General features: G+C 53.1%; 1 protein-coding gene across 3 annotated transcripts in view; it reads right to left on the reverse strand.

Annotated features, from left to right (window-relative positions):
- The window catches only part of SLC39A11 (solute carrier family 39 member 11), a 286459-nt gene that overhangs the window by 55568 nt on the left and 213219 nt on the right, over positions 1-17672 (reverse strand). For all 3 annotated transcript variants that reach the window (XM_066236012.1, XM_066236011.1, XM_066236013.1), the window contains exon 7: positions 4939-5008. In XM_066236012.1, the coding sequence (XP_066092109.1) occupies positions 4939-5008 (70 nt within the window). The remainder of the gene's footprint in view (positions 1-4938; positions 5009-17672) is intronic.

Here is a 17672-nt window from a genome sequence, read left to right on the forward strand (position 1 = left end):
AGGACACTTGCCCACCCACGTGACAGAGGTTTCGCCTGCTTTTCCTCCCCACTCTGACAAGTGTCCTCCCCCCCTCCCCGCCTTGGAAGGCTCAGGCTGCCAGACGCACACCAATGCGCGGTGTTGTATCATCCCACCGCGCCAGCTCTCCCGTCATTAGCTACTGACCTTTATTCTGTATGAGGCTCTCCGCCTCCAGGGCTGTTTTGTGATACTAAAATTGTAACTAACACCCGCTTTCTTTTGGTCAGCATGCACCTTGTACCCTTATCATCCCTTTACTTTGAAACTTCTTTCAATGCCGTGGTTTGAGGTGTGCACTTCTTAACCCTATAGAGCTGGAATGTGAAAAGGCAAAGCCTATCTCTCTCTTTTTTTTAAAAAAATTTATTTTATTTTTTGTATTTTTCTGAAGCTGGAAACGGGGAGAGACAGTCAGACAGACTCCCGCATGCGCCCGACCAGGATCCACCCGGCACGCCCACCAGGGGTGATGCTCTGCCCACCAGGGGGCGATGCTCTGCCCCTCCGGGGCGTTGCTCTGCTGCAACCAGAGCCACTCTAGCACCTGGGGCAGAGGCCAAGGAGCCATCCCCAGCGCCCAGGCCATCTTTGCTCCAATGGAACCTTGGCTGCGGGAGGGGAAGAGAGAGACAGAGAGGAAGGAGGGGGGGTGGAGAAGCAAATGGGCGCTTCTCCTATGTGCCCTGGCCGGGAATCAAACCCGGGTCCCACACACACCAGGCCGACGCTCTACCGCTGAGCAAACCGGCCAGGGCCAAAGCCTATCTCTCTTAAAAGATGTGTTTAGTCATCGGATGACTGTGTCTGCCACTCTCCGCTCTCCCCTCCAGCAATTAGTCTCTCTCTCTTTCCTCCCTCCCTCCTAACCTCCAGTGGCCATCTTCCCAGTAATCCAGGTTCACAGTTCCAGCTAAGGGCAGGGAACTAGTCTTGCCTGGGGGCTGTTCTGCATTTGACCAGTCCAGTGAGATCAAAGGCATTCAGGAAGGAAGAACCAAAATCACGAACTAGACGTGGCTATGTAAGAGAGGAAAACGGCCTGAAGGGTAGGGTATGCTGGAGGGGACGCTCTGTCCCAGCCTGCGTCCTGCATCACAGGGACACTCCACACACACAGCACGCAGGACACAGTGCTGACAGTGACACAGCTCTAACAGCCCTGCCCCACAGGCTGTGACGGGTGGAGTGTTGGGGCACGGAAGTCTCCCAATGATGCTGTCTAGCAGAGAACTTTATGTTTTGTGTTTTTTTAATTTTCCACTGATTTGAGAAAAGAAAGTGGGGGAATGGGGGAGAGAGAGAGAGAAAGAGAGAAAGCAAGAAACAGGGAGAAAGAGAAGCATTAACCTGATCTACTTAGTTGTGCACTCACTGATGGCTTCTCGTAGGTGCCCTGACTGGGGATCAAACCTGTGGCCTCAGTGTGCTAGAATGGTGCTCTATCCATCAGCCACCCGGCCAGGGCATAGCAGAGGGTTTGGCAAGGCTGAAAATACAGAGGCTGTGCTCTGGTCCAGTCCCCGTTCAAGGGTCCTGAGGGTTTATGTAACTCAGACAGGATCTGCTTGGTTAGGGGAAAGGGAGGAGACAGGTTGAACAGGCTTTTGCTCTACTTTCTTTAGAAATATTTATAAGGCCTGGCAGAAAATGCAAGTGACAGACAAGAGGGGCATCAGAGTTGACACTTTGATGTCACGGGAGATGTGGTGCCACCAGACAGAGAGCCTGGCCTGTGTGCACAATGCCTGGGGCAGGACTGTCCCTGGCCGTACAGACCTTCTGCAGTGAGGGGCAGCCCCGGCTCCCCTCACCCCTGTGCTTTGGGAGGACCTGGCCTTTGACTGCTCACGGGGTCGGCCCCTCAGCCCCCGGGCACTGCTCAACTCCCAAGCTGCTCATGTTCTAACTGAAGCCAAGATCAAAGTGGTTGTGCCAAGAGACAAAGAGCCCAATTCCCCACCCCGTCCGTGCCCGGTGCTGGCACAGCACTGCCAGGGCACTGTGAGTCTGACTAGCTCTTGATTTGGTGATTTCTTAATCTAAAGGTCCCTCCCCACCTCCTATCTGATCTGATTATCTCCATAGGCATCAGGTCAATGGATAATGGGGGTGCGGAGTGAGGACGTGCCCTGGGAGTCTGATGGGCGGGAATGAGAAGCGGAGAGGGGAGAATTTCAACCTAGAACACGCCAGTGCTCATGCATGTGTGGTCTCCATGGAGCAGACACGGCCCTTAGCATGTAGCATTAGCATTCAGTGGCCATGCGGGACTACACTTCCCACAGAGGGGCCCCACACAGGCTCAGTCACCAGGGAAGAGTGGAAAGGGGCTTTACGAGACATCAGCTCCTGACCACCATGGTCAGCAGACACAGGGCTGATTACTAAAGGAAGTGGTACCATCACACACACACACACACAAGTTTTTAGCCTGACCAGGCGGTGGCACAGTACATAGAGCGTCAGACACGGATGCGGAGGACCCAGGTTTGAGACCCCGAGGTCACCAGCTTGAGCAAGGGGTTACTCGGTCTGCTGTAGCCCCACGGTCAAGGCACATATGAGAAAGCAATCAATGAACAACTAAGGTGTCTCAATGAAAAACTGATGATTGATGTTTCTCATCTCTCTCCGTTCCTGTCTGTCTGTCCCTATCTATCCCTCTCTCTGTCTCTGTGTAAAAAAAAAAAAATTTTTTTTTTTTCATTTTTCTGAAGCTGGAAACAGGGAGAGACAGTCAGACAGACTCCCGCATGCACCCGACCGGGATCCACCCGGCACGCCCACCAGGGGCGGTGCTCTGCCCACCAGGGGGCGATGCTCTGCCCATCCTGGGCGTCGCCATGTTGCGACCAGAGCCACTCTAGCGCCTGAGACAGAGGCCACAGAGCCATGCCCAGCGCCCGGGCCATCTTTGCTCCAATGGAGCCTTGGCTGCGGGAGGGGAAGAGAGAGACAGAGAGGAAAGCGCGGCGGAGGGGTGGAGAAGCAAATGGGCGCTTCTCCTATGTGCCCTGGCTGGGAATCGAACCCGGGTCCTCCGCACGCTAGGCCGACGCTCTACCGCTGAGCCAACCGGCCAGGGCAAAAAAATTTTTTTTGAGATTGCATCAGTCATTAGGCACTAAAATAAGCCAGAAACAGGTATCAGAAACTGGTGGCCCCTGGGCCATCTCTTTGAACTGTTATGTTTTTTTTTTTTTTCTTCTGAAGCTGGAAATGGGGAGAGACAGTCAGACAGACTCCCGCATGCGCCTGACCGGGATCCACCCAGCACGCCCACCAGGGGCGACGCTCTGCCCACCAGGGGCGATGCTCTACCCCTCTGGGGGGGTCGCTCTGCCGCGACCAGAGCCACTCTAGCGCCTGGGGCAGAGGCCAAGGAGCCATCCCCAGCGCCCGGGCCATCTTTGCTCCAATGGAGCCTTGGCTGCGGGAGGGGAAGAGAGAGACAGGGAGAAAGGAGGGGGGGTGGAGAAGCAAATGGGCGCTTCTCCTATGTGCCCTGGTCGGGAATCGAACCTGGGTCCCTTGCACGCCAGGCCAATGCTCTACCGCTGAGCCAATCGGCCAGGGCCTGAACTGTTATGTTTTTAAAATAACTGAATTCAAGTGCCGTTAGATCGTGCATGGGCTATCTACTTGAGGTTTACCTCTGTCCCAACCACACCCCACTGTCTCCACCCAACTGTCCCCCACTCATCTTTGCCACCCCTTAGTCCCCTGAAGGCATCTGAGTTGGCTCTCCTTCAGCCTGGAGGCTGTGGTGTTCATGGTTTATGGGCACAGGTGGACCAGGGAGAGCACCTCTTCATGACAACTAAAATACAGAGGCCTGCTGCTTTTTGTTTTGTGTTTTTTTAATTTTCCCTTTATAAGCCATGGTTGTCTCTGGCCTTAGCAAGGCCCTGTTTAACTCAAGGAAGGGGGACGAGAGGAAGAACACACAAGGCCTGGTGATGGCCTATGGAAGATAAAGGGAAGTGGGGGGTGAGGGCCAGGCGAGCTCGGCTCCGTCAGCTGGGTGCAAGGAGGTGACGGGGAACCCTGGGGCGGGGCAGGCACTGTGTGACAGCAGACAGAGACTGTCAGCTCAACTCTGGAAACTCTCCCTGTGAGGATCCTATCGACCACCAAAGAGATGCCTGGAAGGGGTAAGTTCAGAAGAAAAATCGAGGCTGAAGACAGCTTGGGCACCACCAGCAAATAAATGTTCCATTTATTTCTCGAGAACGAAAATGGTCCCTCAAGGAGGGAGCGTTAAGTGGGAAGAACAGATGCCCTAGAGACAGGTCTTTGGGCAGTCTTGGCATTTCGGAAAGGGCCTAGGACGAGAAGGCCGCAGAAGAACCTGTGAGGGCAGACATGCATGGGGGAGGCAGCCAGGAGAGCCCAGTGCCAAGACAGAGAGAAGGGCTTCAAGGGGGGGAGCTGGGAGCGCTCACTGCTGCCTGTGATGTTTCTTGTTTTCAGTCTTTTGTGTGTGTGGAGTCGATTGGCTGATAAGATTATATAGGTTTCAGGCGTACGATTCTATCCTGTATCATGTGTATTGCATTGCGTGTTTACCGCCCCAGATCCGGTCTCCTTCTGACACCATGTATTTGAGCCCCTTTGCCCTTTACTACCCCTCCCCGTCTTTACACAGTTAAAGGGTTTAGACAACCGCATGCAACTACATCCACGTTGTGTTTTCAGAGCAGTTACCCATCACGTAGCACATTGGAAAAGTTGGCATCAACCTGCTGCTTTGAGGGAGCACCTCTCTCAGGCACGAGTTTCACCCGACCCCCTCCCCGCCATCACCAGTCTTGGCCCTGGGCGGCCGGGGGCGCTCGTCCAGGTAACGAGCATTTCCAGGGCACTGCTGGGTACAGGGCGGGGCCGTATGCTCAGGCAGCAGGTGTGGCTTACCTGGCACTCTCAAAAGTGGCAGATGCCGTCTTTTCTATAGCTCCAAATCCAACTCCAACAGCAAGACCCTCTGAAACAGACATAAAAACAAGAGGTTTAGTGATAACTTTCCAATAGCATTCGCTGCCATCACTGTGTTAGGTGAGGTTGCAGGAGGCTACTGATAACAAACATCCACACAGTAGGAGCTTAAAGAAGGGGTCAGCAGACAACAATAGCCTGATGACCAAACCTAGCTCACCGCTTATTTTTGTATGGTCTGCACGCCAAGAACAATTTTTACATTTTTTAAGTAGTTGAAAAAAATTCCGACTATATTTCATGACACGTAAAAACTATATAGGCCTGACCTGTGGTGGCGCAGTGGATAAAGCATTACCTGGAATGCTGAGGTCAGTGGTTCAAAACCCTGGGCTTGCCTGGTCAAGGCACATATGGGAGTTGATGCTTTCTGCTCCTCCCCCTTCTCTCTCTCTCTCCTCTCTAAAATGAATAAAATTTTTTTAAAAAGTTACCTTGAAAAAAAATTATATAATTTTAGTGTGCCTCAATAAAGTTTCATTGGTACCCAGCCATGCTCATTTGTTGACCAGTTGTCTGTGGCTGGTTTGGCGCTATATCAACAGAGACGAGTAGTTGTAACAGAGGCCATATGAACCAAAACTCTAAAATATTTAACATCTGGTGGTAATATTGATGACTCCTGACTTAAACATTTAGGATTTGATTAGTTCATGAGCAAGAAGTCCAAGGTAGATATGGTGGCCCAATGATGTCACTAAAAACTGAGATGGGAGAGACTGTCACAGTTTACTCTGAGATAGGAAAGCTATCACCCAGCTGGAAGCTGGGGGATAGAGAAGGAGATTTTATAAGTCCCTTCCAGTGGAACTTGTGAGCTTGCCAGGTTCCCAACACCGGGACTATGATCGAATATGGGAGATGCTAGTCTATGATATCTGATGGAGAGGTGAAGGCTACGAAAAACAAAGTGCAACTGTCCCAGTGGCCAAGGACCAATGGGGTAGAAGCATAATGTTAAGACACTTCCCAACGTCTATGGGGGAATTCAGTCTCCCTCCCAATAGGAAACAGAACTACCAGTATTGGTCAAGTTCAAGGTCAAGGGCTTCTGGGGCTAGGAGGAACCTTTGTTATGAAGAGGGGAGAGGGCAAAATCTCCTGAGAAGGGTTTGTCTTCTTTTGGGACTCACTGTCCCTCTCAACTCTGTTTTTGTCCTTGTGTTCTGCTTATAGTGGGCCAAGGACACTGGGACTGTAATAATGACTCCAGGAGGCACCCTGGGACAATAGGGCCCCCTCAGTGTAACCTGTGCTAAGGTGAACAAGTTCACCTGAGATCCAATCTGGTTCACCCAAGACCTGCTAAGGCACAATGTGTTCCCTGGACTTCATTCTCCCTGTGGGGACCTTACAGGGTGACTGTGACCACCAGCAGTTGCTGGTTAAGAATATGGAATTCTGGTGCCTCACCGAATATCTTCACGTATTTCTCAGAGTGACCAAGCATGGAATTCGGAGCCCTGGGACTACAGAGGTAAAGGAAACTGCAGAGACCATGAGGAATGACTTGAGCCACATCAGACTCAGGAGCCAGAGGCTTGGGGCTCATTCTGAAGCCAGGGCACAGCACTGAGGTCCCCGGGCCCAGTCTCCCACCCAGTGTGCGGGACTCGCAGCACAGAGGGAAGAGTGAAACCCCGAGATACCCTCCCAGGAGCTCGCAGCTGAAGTGGCCAGCTCAGTCAACGCACTCAGAGCCACCTGACTTTTCAAAATGGAGGGTTTTCATTTTTATTTAGTGTTATTTATTTTTAAGTCTCCTGACATCAGTTCTTAATAAAAGCTGTCTTCATTTATCATGTCTTTCTCTACTCAGATGACTTTGGGTTCCAAATTTTGCCTTGTATTCAAGATCTCAGTCTCCGTGGTCTTTTTCTTGAGAATTGGTGTGGGGGTGGGGGTGGCCCTTTTTATGCCAGGCCCTGGGCCAGGAGCCTTCTACATGCATCAAAGGTGAGCACTGCATCTCTGCTTCACGGTCAGACAGGAAGGGCGAGCAAGGCTCTGAGAGTCCAGATGGACCGTGATGCTGAGGCCCAGGCTCTCCGCTCTCCAAAGCTGGTTGTTCTCTTCCTTTTTTTCCAGAAATGTCCCTGAGGGTAGAAGTCACAGCTCCAGGGAGGGGGTTGAATATACAATGTTCACCATTTTCAGGTTTGCCCATTGTACCTGTACCCGACAAGCTTCAGAACAGGGTGGGCAAGGAGTGTCCCAGGGGAAGTGCCGGATATCAGTGAAAACTGAATTTCAAGATAGGCTACGCCTGGTAGGTCTCAGGGTTTTAGATATCCCTTCCACCAGGGGGAAGGCAGCCTCTTTCTGTGCAGCCCCGGATCTCAGGAGCACCCCACGGACATAGTTGCAAGAATACAAAGTCAAGGACATCGGAGATGCCCCCGGCTGGCCACCTGCTGCCTTTGGGGAGCCCAGCGTTGACAAACCTACTATTCTCGAGCTTGATTTGAACCAACAACCCACTCCTACCCATAACTGTGGGTCTCCAGGCGAAGGTGGCCCGTTGGGACAGGTGTCAAAAGCTAGGGAGGCTCTGAGGGCTGTTTCCTGATATGAGAGGGGCCAACCCCTCCCTCTGAAAACATTTGCTGTTGTTGTTTTCCTAAATCATAAACAATAGCTGATTGGCTCTTTTGTTAAAGATTTTGTTTTAATTAATAGTTTAAATGTAAGTGACAGTGCAGCCCCGAGCAACAGGACCCATGGTAATTAGCTAACTAGCCCTTTCTGCTTATTAGCATGCAGCCCAGCACAGCGATTTACATAAATGTTCCCAACAGGCTGGGAGGTTGGGAAGGAAAGAAAGGGCCTGCCCAAAGCCAGGCCTTAAACCTGTCTCCCCTCTCTCCCTACCCCCAGCTCGCTGGCCTTGGCGGTGGCTTTCTCCCAAGTGCAGGCAGCTGGAGCTAGCACCTGAATCTGTTCCCTGAGGAAATCAGGACAAAGCCAATGCACTGTCTCTGCGCCCTGCCCTACACCTTAGCCAGGATAATGTGTGCCTTGGCCATCACGTTCTGTGACAGATGGCCAAGGAGCAGGTCCTTCCTCCCTGGCTCTCCTGTGGCTCTGGGGGAGGGAACCCCCACCCCCACCCCAGAAGCACACACTGCCATGGGAGGCAGCCAGTGCCCTGTGATTTAGAAAGGGGACCAGGAAGAAGAGGTAATTGGGGAGAAACTGTAGCAGTTATCCTGCCTGAGGGTGGAAAAACACCTGTGAACCAAACGAATGAGAAACTGAGGCAAACTCCCTGTGCGGGAGAGAAGCGAAGTAAGAGAAGGAGGGCAGACACCGAGGAGCAACAGATGGTGGCAGGCACCCTCCAAGTGGAGAGGAGCAGCGAAGTGCCAGCCAGAGCTCACACCCCAGGTGTCCCAGCAAAAGTGCAAACGAGGAAGGTAATTACGACAGAATCCAAAGGGACTGGCATATTATTAGTAAGCCACCCCTGTTCACAGCTACTGCCATTAACTTGGGCACAAAGTGGGGGAAACAAACCCGGGACCTGGTGGCGGAAGACCAACAGGACGCAGGGAGGGGCAGAGTCTGAGGGCGAACTTGACAATCAGCTCAAACACCTAGCCAAGCTGGCCCAGTTCGGGCTTCTCCTGTGGCTGGAAGGTGGCTGCGCCTGCTCTCGCCATCTCCCCTCCCTCCTGACTCCGCCCCCGCCTCATCCTCCACTGGGGAAGAGCACAGGGCCCCGGCTCACACCCTGGTGCATTATCTAAGGTTCTTGTAAAAACCAAAGCAGCACAGCAGTGCTTTGCTTACAGGGTGAAGTGCTCAGGGCAGGTTTCCCGCTACTGACGTTCCGCTGTACGAGGCTGACCTGCACACGGTCAGATGTGGGGCAGCATCTCTGGTTTCTACCCACAAGGTGTTGGGATACAACTCCCTGCCCCCCACCCCCACCCCAGCTGTACCAATCAATCACACAGCAGTGCTTTGCTTACAGGGTGAAGTGCTCAGGGCAGGTTTCCTGCTACTGACGTTCCGCTGTACGAGGCTGACCTGCACACGGTCAGATATGGGGCAGCATCCCTGGTTTCTACCCACAAGGTGTTGGGATACAACTCCCTGCCCCCCCCACCCCAGCTGTACCAATCAATCAAGTCGCCAGACACTGCCTCATGTACCCTGGGGGGAAATCGTCCCTGGTTGAGCACTACCCACCTCCGATAAAGGGGTACCTTGAACACGGTTATTAAACTATTCTAGAGCACTCTTAAAGAGTTGAAGTAGGTAGTAGGAAAGCGAAGTTAAAAACTAGTGTCTAAGTCCATTGAGGCTGCTACAACAGCATACTATAACTTAGGAGGCTTAGATACAGCAGAAGTTTATTTCTCCTGGTCCTGGAAGCTAGGAAGTCCAAGATCAAGGTGCCAGGAGATTCCGTGTCTGGTTCACAGACAGCATCTCCTCCCAGCATCCCCAGGTGGTGGAAGGGGCCAGGAGCTTTCTGGGGCTCCTTTTATTAGGCACTAATCCTATTCATGGGAGCTCCACCCGAAGTCCCCACCTCCTAATACCACCCCTTTGGGGGACAGGATTTCAGTATATGAACTGGAAGAGGCAGTGACACATTCAGACCATAGGAACTAGTATTTTCTTTTTCAAATGAGGGCTAACCAGCTCTTAAAGGACCCTGAGTGGAGCTGTGGGGCAGCTGGGTTAGGCTTGCTCATGGGGTTATCTGATGCAAGCACTTGCCTGATTAGTGCGTGAGTGGCTGCGCCACATGTGTATGGTCTATATAAGGCTATGGATGGTTGCGCTCAGGGGGATTGCGGATGCGTGGACTGCCTGCCTGCCACTGTGAGGGGCCATTTTGCTGTTTGTTTGCCTGAGAGGAGGTTTCCCTGCCTGTGTGCTTGTCCGCCCTTGAGAGACTTTATTAAATGGAATGGCCCAACCCTTTCTGGCTCCGCAGTTTTTCTACCATCTGCCTGAATCCAATGTGAACCTGCCTGGCCTTGGCCATGGCATTATATCTGGCGTAGTGGGCCAGGTTCAGAGCAGATTGGTATGGAGCCGCCACCACCCTTGAGGGGTGGAATAGAGAAATGGCTGTTCCTAGTGGCTCTCTTGGTGGGGACCATGGACTGGCTATTTTTTACAATCCTGCAAGAAGAAACCAAGAGCTCTGTGCAAGAAGCTGAGCGAGGTCAAAGCTCCAAGGCTGCAGACTGAATGCCAATGACAGTGTGAACTGGAGCGAGCACTGGAGAGCGAGGCCGACTGGGTCTGAGAGTGGCAATGTGAGGTGCAGGCTGAGAGCCAACAGCACCTGGAACAGGAGCAGTCTCTCAACAAAGAATTACAGCTTTGCGAGTTGCAGTTTGCCCTGGAAGCTGAACATCGGCAGCAAAAGCTGTTGGAGAAACAACTACAGGTTCGAGAGCTCGAGAGTTAGCTTTAGGCCAAGAGCCGGCTTTAGGCTGAGAGCTGGCAGCCACAGGAGCCAAAGTGGGCGTGGAAGATGGAGCTGCATTCCTGACAGCAGAGTGGCTCTGAGTCGGTGGGAACTGGTATTTTCAACTCTTCTGAGAGGGAGGCTCAGGCTGCAACTGCCGTCTCCCCAGGTAGTAGAGCACTCTGTGGTCCAGCCCTATACCTGGACAGAGCCAATGGAGCTGGGAGTGAAATTCACACAGAAACCCACTGAGCCCCTGGCAGCCTGCTTGTGCAGCTGTGGGGCATAGGGGTGGATGGCATCATGGTCTCCGGAACAGAGATCGACAGTAAGGCTGTGAGGGCTGCTGCCCGTGCTGCCCCCCAACTAATAAGAGAAATGGGTCTGTGAAAGTTACCTGAACACAGATGTGGGTAGATTTGACTGCAGCCAGGGCAGATAGAGAGAAATTAGATGGCAAACCTAATAGTCTTGTTGGAGCTTTGGCAGCAGCTTGAGTCAGGACAGAGGTTCCAGCCGCTGAAAAAGTGGGGGAAGTGGGTGACCCTGACATCTGCCAGGAAAATGGCTGGTGTTTAGATTACAGGACCCCCAAGACCTGTTGTCCCAGTTTGAATAGGGGGAAGGGAGAGGACCCATCTAACAGGGATGGGTGGGGTCCAGAGGCCCCGTGTGAAATTGGCAATCCACTGGTCCCCTTCTGGTGTGCAGCAGGTGTGGGCATTAGCAGGTAATAGGTGCTTTTTTTTTTTTTTTACAGCAGCAGCTAAGAGAACTGTTAAGGCCACACAGGCCTTGAATGTGTTTGATGCCACCAGGCCCTGTGCGCTTGTTGAGGGGTTTGGATGGGGCTTGTGGCAACAGACAGCACACTATGGAAAGGTGCTGAGGTCCGTTAATAAAGAGCTGTACGACTAGTTGCCCGTAACAGACCTTTACCTTGGTGATTTGCTCAGACAGCTGGGCTGTCTATCGTGGACTGACTCTTGGACTGCGACCAGAGGGGGGCACCGGCTCCCATGATAGATGGACATGTCGCTCGTGGACAGTACTATGAGAGACCCTGATGGGGGGGCATGGCACCTGTGCTGGTCCTTCTGTACTGGTTCTCATCCAGTTGCAGAGATGCACCAAGGGCACCTTACAGTTCCCATGGACACAGCCCTGGACTATAGAGGCCCTCCCACCTACCACGGGGTAGGAAGTTAGAGGTGGGCCCTCAGGTGACACCTTGGGCAAAGTGCTCAGAGAGACATTGTAAAGGGCACTTTTGTAATTATTGTGTAACTTTTGCTGTTTCCTGTCATGTAGACTGTGATGCAAGCAACCCTATAGGGGTGGAATGTGGGACAGCTGTGTTAGGTTTGCTCACGGGGTTACCAGCTGCAAGCACTCTGCCTGATAGGAGCGTGAGCGCTGGCTGCACCATGTGTACACAACCTATATAAGGCTACGGGTGCTTGTGCTTGAGAGAGACGGAGGACTGTGGATGCCGGATTGCCTGCCTGCCTGCCTGCCTGCCTGCCCGCCCGCCCGCCAGCCAGCCACTGTGAGGGGCCATTTTGCTATGTTTGCCTGAGAGGCGGTTTCCCCTGCCTGTGTGCTTGTCCGCCACTGTGAGACTTTATTAAACAGAATGGCCCAACCCTTTCCGGCTCCGCAGTTTTTCTACTGTCTGACCGAATCCAGTGTGGACCTCTCTGGCCTCAGCCACCAGCTTTACAGGAGCTCCCAGGTCTTCTGTAGGGGACCCCGCCAACCTCCAGAACAGGGGCTTGAGCGTGATTTCAGCTCTGCCTGACAGACCTGGCCGCAGGTCCCGGGTGGACAGAAGGGACACTTGGGTGGGGCAGAGAATGTGGTTATTGTGATTCAGCTGAACCCCTGCTGGGGTGGGCCAGTCCACTCAGGGCTGCTGTGGGCACACCCTTAGGCCTCCGCCCAGTCATCTCCTCTGGATAAGGGCCGGCCGTCAGACAGCCTCCACCAGAGTGCAGCTCTGACACAGAACGTGGCTCGCACCCTGTGGGGGCCAATACATATTAAACACAGCCACCAGCACCACCACCAACAAACTGCACAGGCGGAAAAGTGGCGTGAAATGGGACGGCTTCCTCATTCCCATCTCTACTGAGGACAGAACCAGAGGAAGATAACCCAAGCTGCAGCCAGAGGGACTTAGGCGGGAGGGACACGTGTCTTGAGTGAGGAGGGTACTGAAATACACAATGAGTTTGGTTCTGGAAGGCTGAGAATATCCTCCCTGGTGGAAAGTGGTCCTTGGTGGCAGCGCGCTGTTGCCCAGGCAGGGACGATGGGGATGGGGACAAAAGGAGGACAAGGAGAACGGAGGAGTGGCTTCATGCTGGCCCTCCGCCTGATGATGCTTCAACACTCCATGGACACAGCTCTAGGAGCAGGCTTACACCTGCACTTACACATTTCCAGGCCCTGCCGGGTCACTCATTACACACACATAACCAGGCTGCAGCTGCCGCTGCTGGAGGAAACCGTGGGGGCTGCGAGGCGGGGGCATGCCCACCTCCAGCAGCAGCAGGAGCCTGCCAGGGGACGGGGCAGGCTCAGCCCGGACTCCTCCTTTGCTCCTGCCCACCTGACCTCTGTCACTGACCTGGGAGAGGCATAACCTACTGGGGGAGGGAAGTGTCAGCCAAACTACATGGGTATGTTGCCCTATGGATTTCCTGGCCTCCGGCTGTCGGGAGGGCCACCTTCTCTGGCTCAGACACACCACAGGGCAGGCTAGGTCTTTATTCCTGCTCTGACCCCACTGCACGGCTGAGCCTTCCGGGGAGATTGGCCCACGCTACAATGATCCCTGCTCCTAACCTGTCTTTGGCCTCCAATGTCTGGCAGGAAGAGAAATAGGAAGGCAAGAACTCCGGGCACATCCTGTGTGTATTAAATACAATGGTGTTTTAAACAGCAAGTGAAGGAGTCTTTTTAACAACCATATCCAAGAGTCTGTATCGATCTGCTTTCAACAATTTATTTTTGACAACCAGACAAAGATCAGATCCCTGTGCTCCCGCAGAGAAAGGCCTTTGCTGGTGCAGAAACACGGAGCTGGTCCAGCCGACAAACATGGTTTGTGCCCAGACTCGCACCTCTGGCCCACTCCCTTGCCCATGGGCACTGTGGCCACACCTGAGTTTGCCGTCCACCTAAAGGATGAACCTGCAGGCCCAGGGACGGGTCAGGCTGGCGAAGGGGCTGCACAGACCCTATGGTCTGCTCCCTGAGCCCTGTGTCCAATCAGCTAGCCAAGATCTCCCCTGCCCACCCCCAAAGGCCCCGGCTTGCATGGAAGCGTCTGGTTGTTCAGGTCTGACAGATGCCAGGATGTAAGGGGACGAGGTGATGTTCTGGGAACCCTGCAAGGTAACAAATCCCGTTGGGGCTTTAGGAAGCCCCGGCAGCCCGAGAAGCTCTGCAAGCCCGAGGCAGGATGATGGAAGGAGGACGTCAGACAGTCAAGAGGGTAGCCTGCACCGTTCCTCTCCAAACAAGCACTCCCTGCGACAACTGGCTCCAGGCAGCGGAGGCAAGCTCCTGTCACCCCCAGAGACCCGGACCTGCAGGCGGGGCTCTGAGAAGAGCTGCCCCACCCGTCACTGGTGTGTGAGTGGGACTTATTCATGGTTTTATAATTCGTGTAAACGTGAGGACATAGGGCACTGGGAAGAAAGAACTTTGTTAACCCTTTTGGAGAACTTGTGAACAAAATTAGACTCTGGCAGCTCTTTTCGAGTGAGGTTTAACCTGAGACACAGATTCATTTATCCCGTCCCAGACTTGAGTCCCACAAAAGTATTTCTTTAAAAAAGCAGGCGAGAGAAAGACTTTGACATCTTGGATCATTGTTTTGTTTTGCTACACTGATGGCACAGGTGTATAATTCAACGCATGGATCTAAGGTGGGGGGGGGGCTTCTTTTTTCTCGTAGGGAGTAGTAGCATTTCACAGGAAGGCAACAGGAGAAGAAAGAAACTGCCTGCCTCCCACACCCCAGTTCAGCCACGGCCAGGCGCTACGCAGTGGGCTCCTCAGGGCGGGTCCCATGCAGTCATGGCCTTGATGCGTGAACCTGACCTCCTGGCCATGGCTGGCTGAGTAACTGGCCACATGGGCCCAATCAGAGCTGGGTGTTCCCAACTGAGCCAGGCGGGAAGAGAGCCAGGCAGCCACAGGGCGGAAAGGGCAGGAGCTGTCATCATACCGACTGTTTCTCGTTTAAGCTGGGCTACACAAGGCGAGAATGTAGCAGGCATGTGAAGAGCGGCCATGACAGATAAACACATGTGGGCCCTGGCAGGGTTTGCGTCTCTGCTTCACTCATCCCTTCGGCCTGAAGCCTGACTGCACCTTTGTCCTTGCGGGGACGTGAGATGCATCAACAACCTTCCGACACTTCGCTTCTCCCCTAAACTCTTATGAGTCCTCGCTCTGCAGTTTGCAACCAAGAGACTCAACAATTTAGCCAAACTCTGTCCTGGGTTAAATCTCTAATTTAACCCTATCCAAACCTTGCAAAATTAATATTTCTGTTTGTATGTTCCAGTTAGGTTAAATAGGTGCACCAGGGTTAGAAACGGTCAAGCAACCTGCCCAATGTCACACAGCTCATAAGACAAGGTGGTCAGCCTCTCTAGGGAACAGCCCACTGTCACAGGCACAGAGCCGCAGCCACGGTCTGGGTGTGCAGGCGTGAGCTCACAGACACACCCAGGGATGCAGAGCTTGGGACAAGGGAAAGGGAGCATATGCAGATGTGAGCAGGCATGCACCCAGACACACAAACCCGCACGCCTGTGCAGATGCAAACAGACTGGAAAGGTGGCCCAAATACACAGGGAAAGTCTGACTCAGTCATTTAAATGCTAACACACAGACCACCCCTCCACAAAGACCACCTTACTCTATGCACTTGACACCTCAGCATGCAAGCAGAGCCCAGCTGTCGTACAGAGACTCAGTGCTGGCTCCTCTGATCAGGAAGGCCGAGCTCAGGACCACAGCAAACAAGGGCGCTGTACAGAGACTCAGTGCTGGCTCCTCTGATCAGGAAGGCCGAGCTCAGGACCACAGCAAACAAGGTGCTGAGGGAGGAGAGAAGAGCCGGTGAGAGGCGCTGGTTTCAAACAGCTGCTGGGATCGACGAGAGGAATGAGAAAAGGGCAATGCATTTGTCTGGGAGGGAGGTGAAGGAAACTTTGCAAGTAAAGTTTCAATACAGAGACAGAGGAAAGTCAGATTGCAAAGGGGAGAAGGATGGGAAGTCAGGCAGGGGAGTACGGAGATGGGGAGGTAGGTGGGGAAGAAGGAAAGTTAAGACTAAACCCATCAGGAGGAGGCGACGGTGTCTTTGAAACCAGCGAAGAAAAGCAGGAAAAGCCAGAAAACAGAGGCGATTCTCAGCAGAACAGCCTCGGGTCTCATTAGGAACCCATAACAGATCAATGACAGCTGGCTGAATGCACGCCTCCCAGCAAAGAGCAGCACAGAGGCCCTCATAAATCACCACACAGCACTTGGCAAATGTAAAGTCCCCTGTAAATGCCAAGTGCTCATAAAATATGCACCTCATCCAGCAAGGTGCTCAAAGCCCAGAGGCCTTCTTTTAATTAACGCCAGATTCGATCCAAGACAGAACAGCAGGCACTGGGAGAATCTTCCCGGACCAGCTTCATCACCAGCCCCGCACACCGGCTGTCCTGTCACACCACACCTGTGCCCGGCTCATAGACCCTGTGTTTCTGATGAGATGCAAAGCAGACGAGGGCCGTCTCTGGAGAGCAGGGAGCCAGGGGTCAGCTGACAGAGGAGGGGAATACGGCTGATGTCAGTGACCTTGATCCCAATAAGGCAGAAGTAGGTGACTTGGATTCCAATGAGCCAGGGGTTAGTTGACAGAGGAGGGGATTATGGCAAACTTCGGTGACCTTGATCCCAATGTGGATGGTGAGGACACTGCAATCAGCCAACAGATGGAATTCTTTTTCTCTGGGGAGTAATGGCGATGGGATCCCCAGACCAAACCCACACTTGATCTTAGACAAGTGGCAAGGGCAGAGACTTGGGGCTTGACAGATGGGCATTCAAAGCCTTATATGACCTGGAGCAAGTTGCCTGCCTTCTCGAGGACCCAGCTCTCCTATCTTTAAAATGTAGACATGGCTTACATATCTGCACCTCATGGTGCTGGGCAGGGTTGTACTAGAAAAACGTAAACCCAGGTGTCTTGAAAGTAGCAAGCGCTCCAAAGCCATGGCCCTCCCCCTCCGTTACTCTGGTATCTGGCACTGCCCTGCTCTTACTGAGATGCTGAAGCGGAGGGCCCGGGAGCCCGGGGTGGGGAGGGGTTAACATGATGCTTTATTCTGCTTAATTCAGGTGACATTAGCTGGGGCCCGCCCTCTACAGTTTGTACTGTTTTATAGATTAGGTCAGGACAGAGTGTTGGGAAATGAGGGATACAATGGCCATTGATTGGACAGTTGTGTGATGAAGGGGCCCTTGAGCTGCCAAAGGGATTCCAGCAGAAAGAACAGTCAAGTGGGAGGCAGGACAGGCACTTCTGCCAGAGAATTACAGTCCGGGGTTTTCCCAGTGGGGAAGCTGAGGCAGATCTGTGGGGTGACCCAGTAGCTCCCAAGTGACTGAAGGAGGTGGGGATATGCTGGACAAAAGGGGATTATTCATGTCCTGGGCGGGATGGAGCAGGATAGGGTGAGAAGGGATAAGATTTCATCACTCTGCTCAGAATGGCAGGAATTTTTTTTTTTTTTTTTTGACAGAGTGAGTCAGAAAGAGGGATAGATAGGGACAGACAGACAGGAAGAGAGAGAGATGAGAAGCACCAATTCTTCGTTGCAGCATCTTAGTTGTTTGTTGATTGCTTGTTCATTGATTGTTTTCTTATATGTGCCTTGACCAGGGGGCTACAGCAGAGCAAGTGACCCCTCGCTCAAGCCAGCGACCTTGGGCTTTAAGCCAGCGACCTTTGGGCTCAAACCAGCCACCATGGGATCATGTCTATGATCCCACACTTAAGCCAGTGACACCGCGCTTGAGCTAGTGAGCCCACACTCAAGCTGGATGAGCCTGCGCTCAAGCTGGTGACCTTGGGGTCTCAAACCTGGGTCTTCCGCATCCCAGTCCGATGCTCTATCCACTGCGCCACTGCCTGGTCAGGCAT

Source organism: Saccopteryx bilineata, chromosome 6 (assembly GCF_036850765.1).
Source record: "Saccopteryx bilineata isolate mSacBil1 chromosome 6, mSacBil1_pri_phased_curated, whole genome shotgun sequence".
Taxonomy (NCBI): Eukaryota; Metazoa; Chordata; class Mammalia; order Chiroptera; family Emballonuridae; genus Saccopteryx; species Saccopteryx bilineata.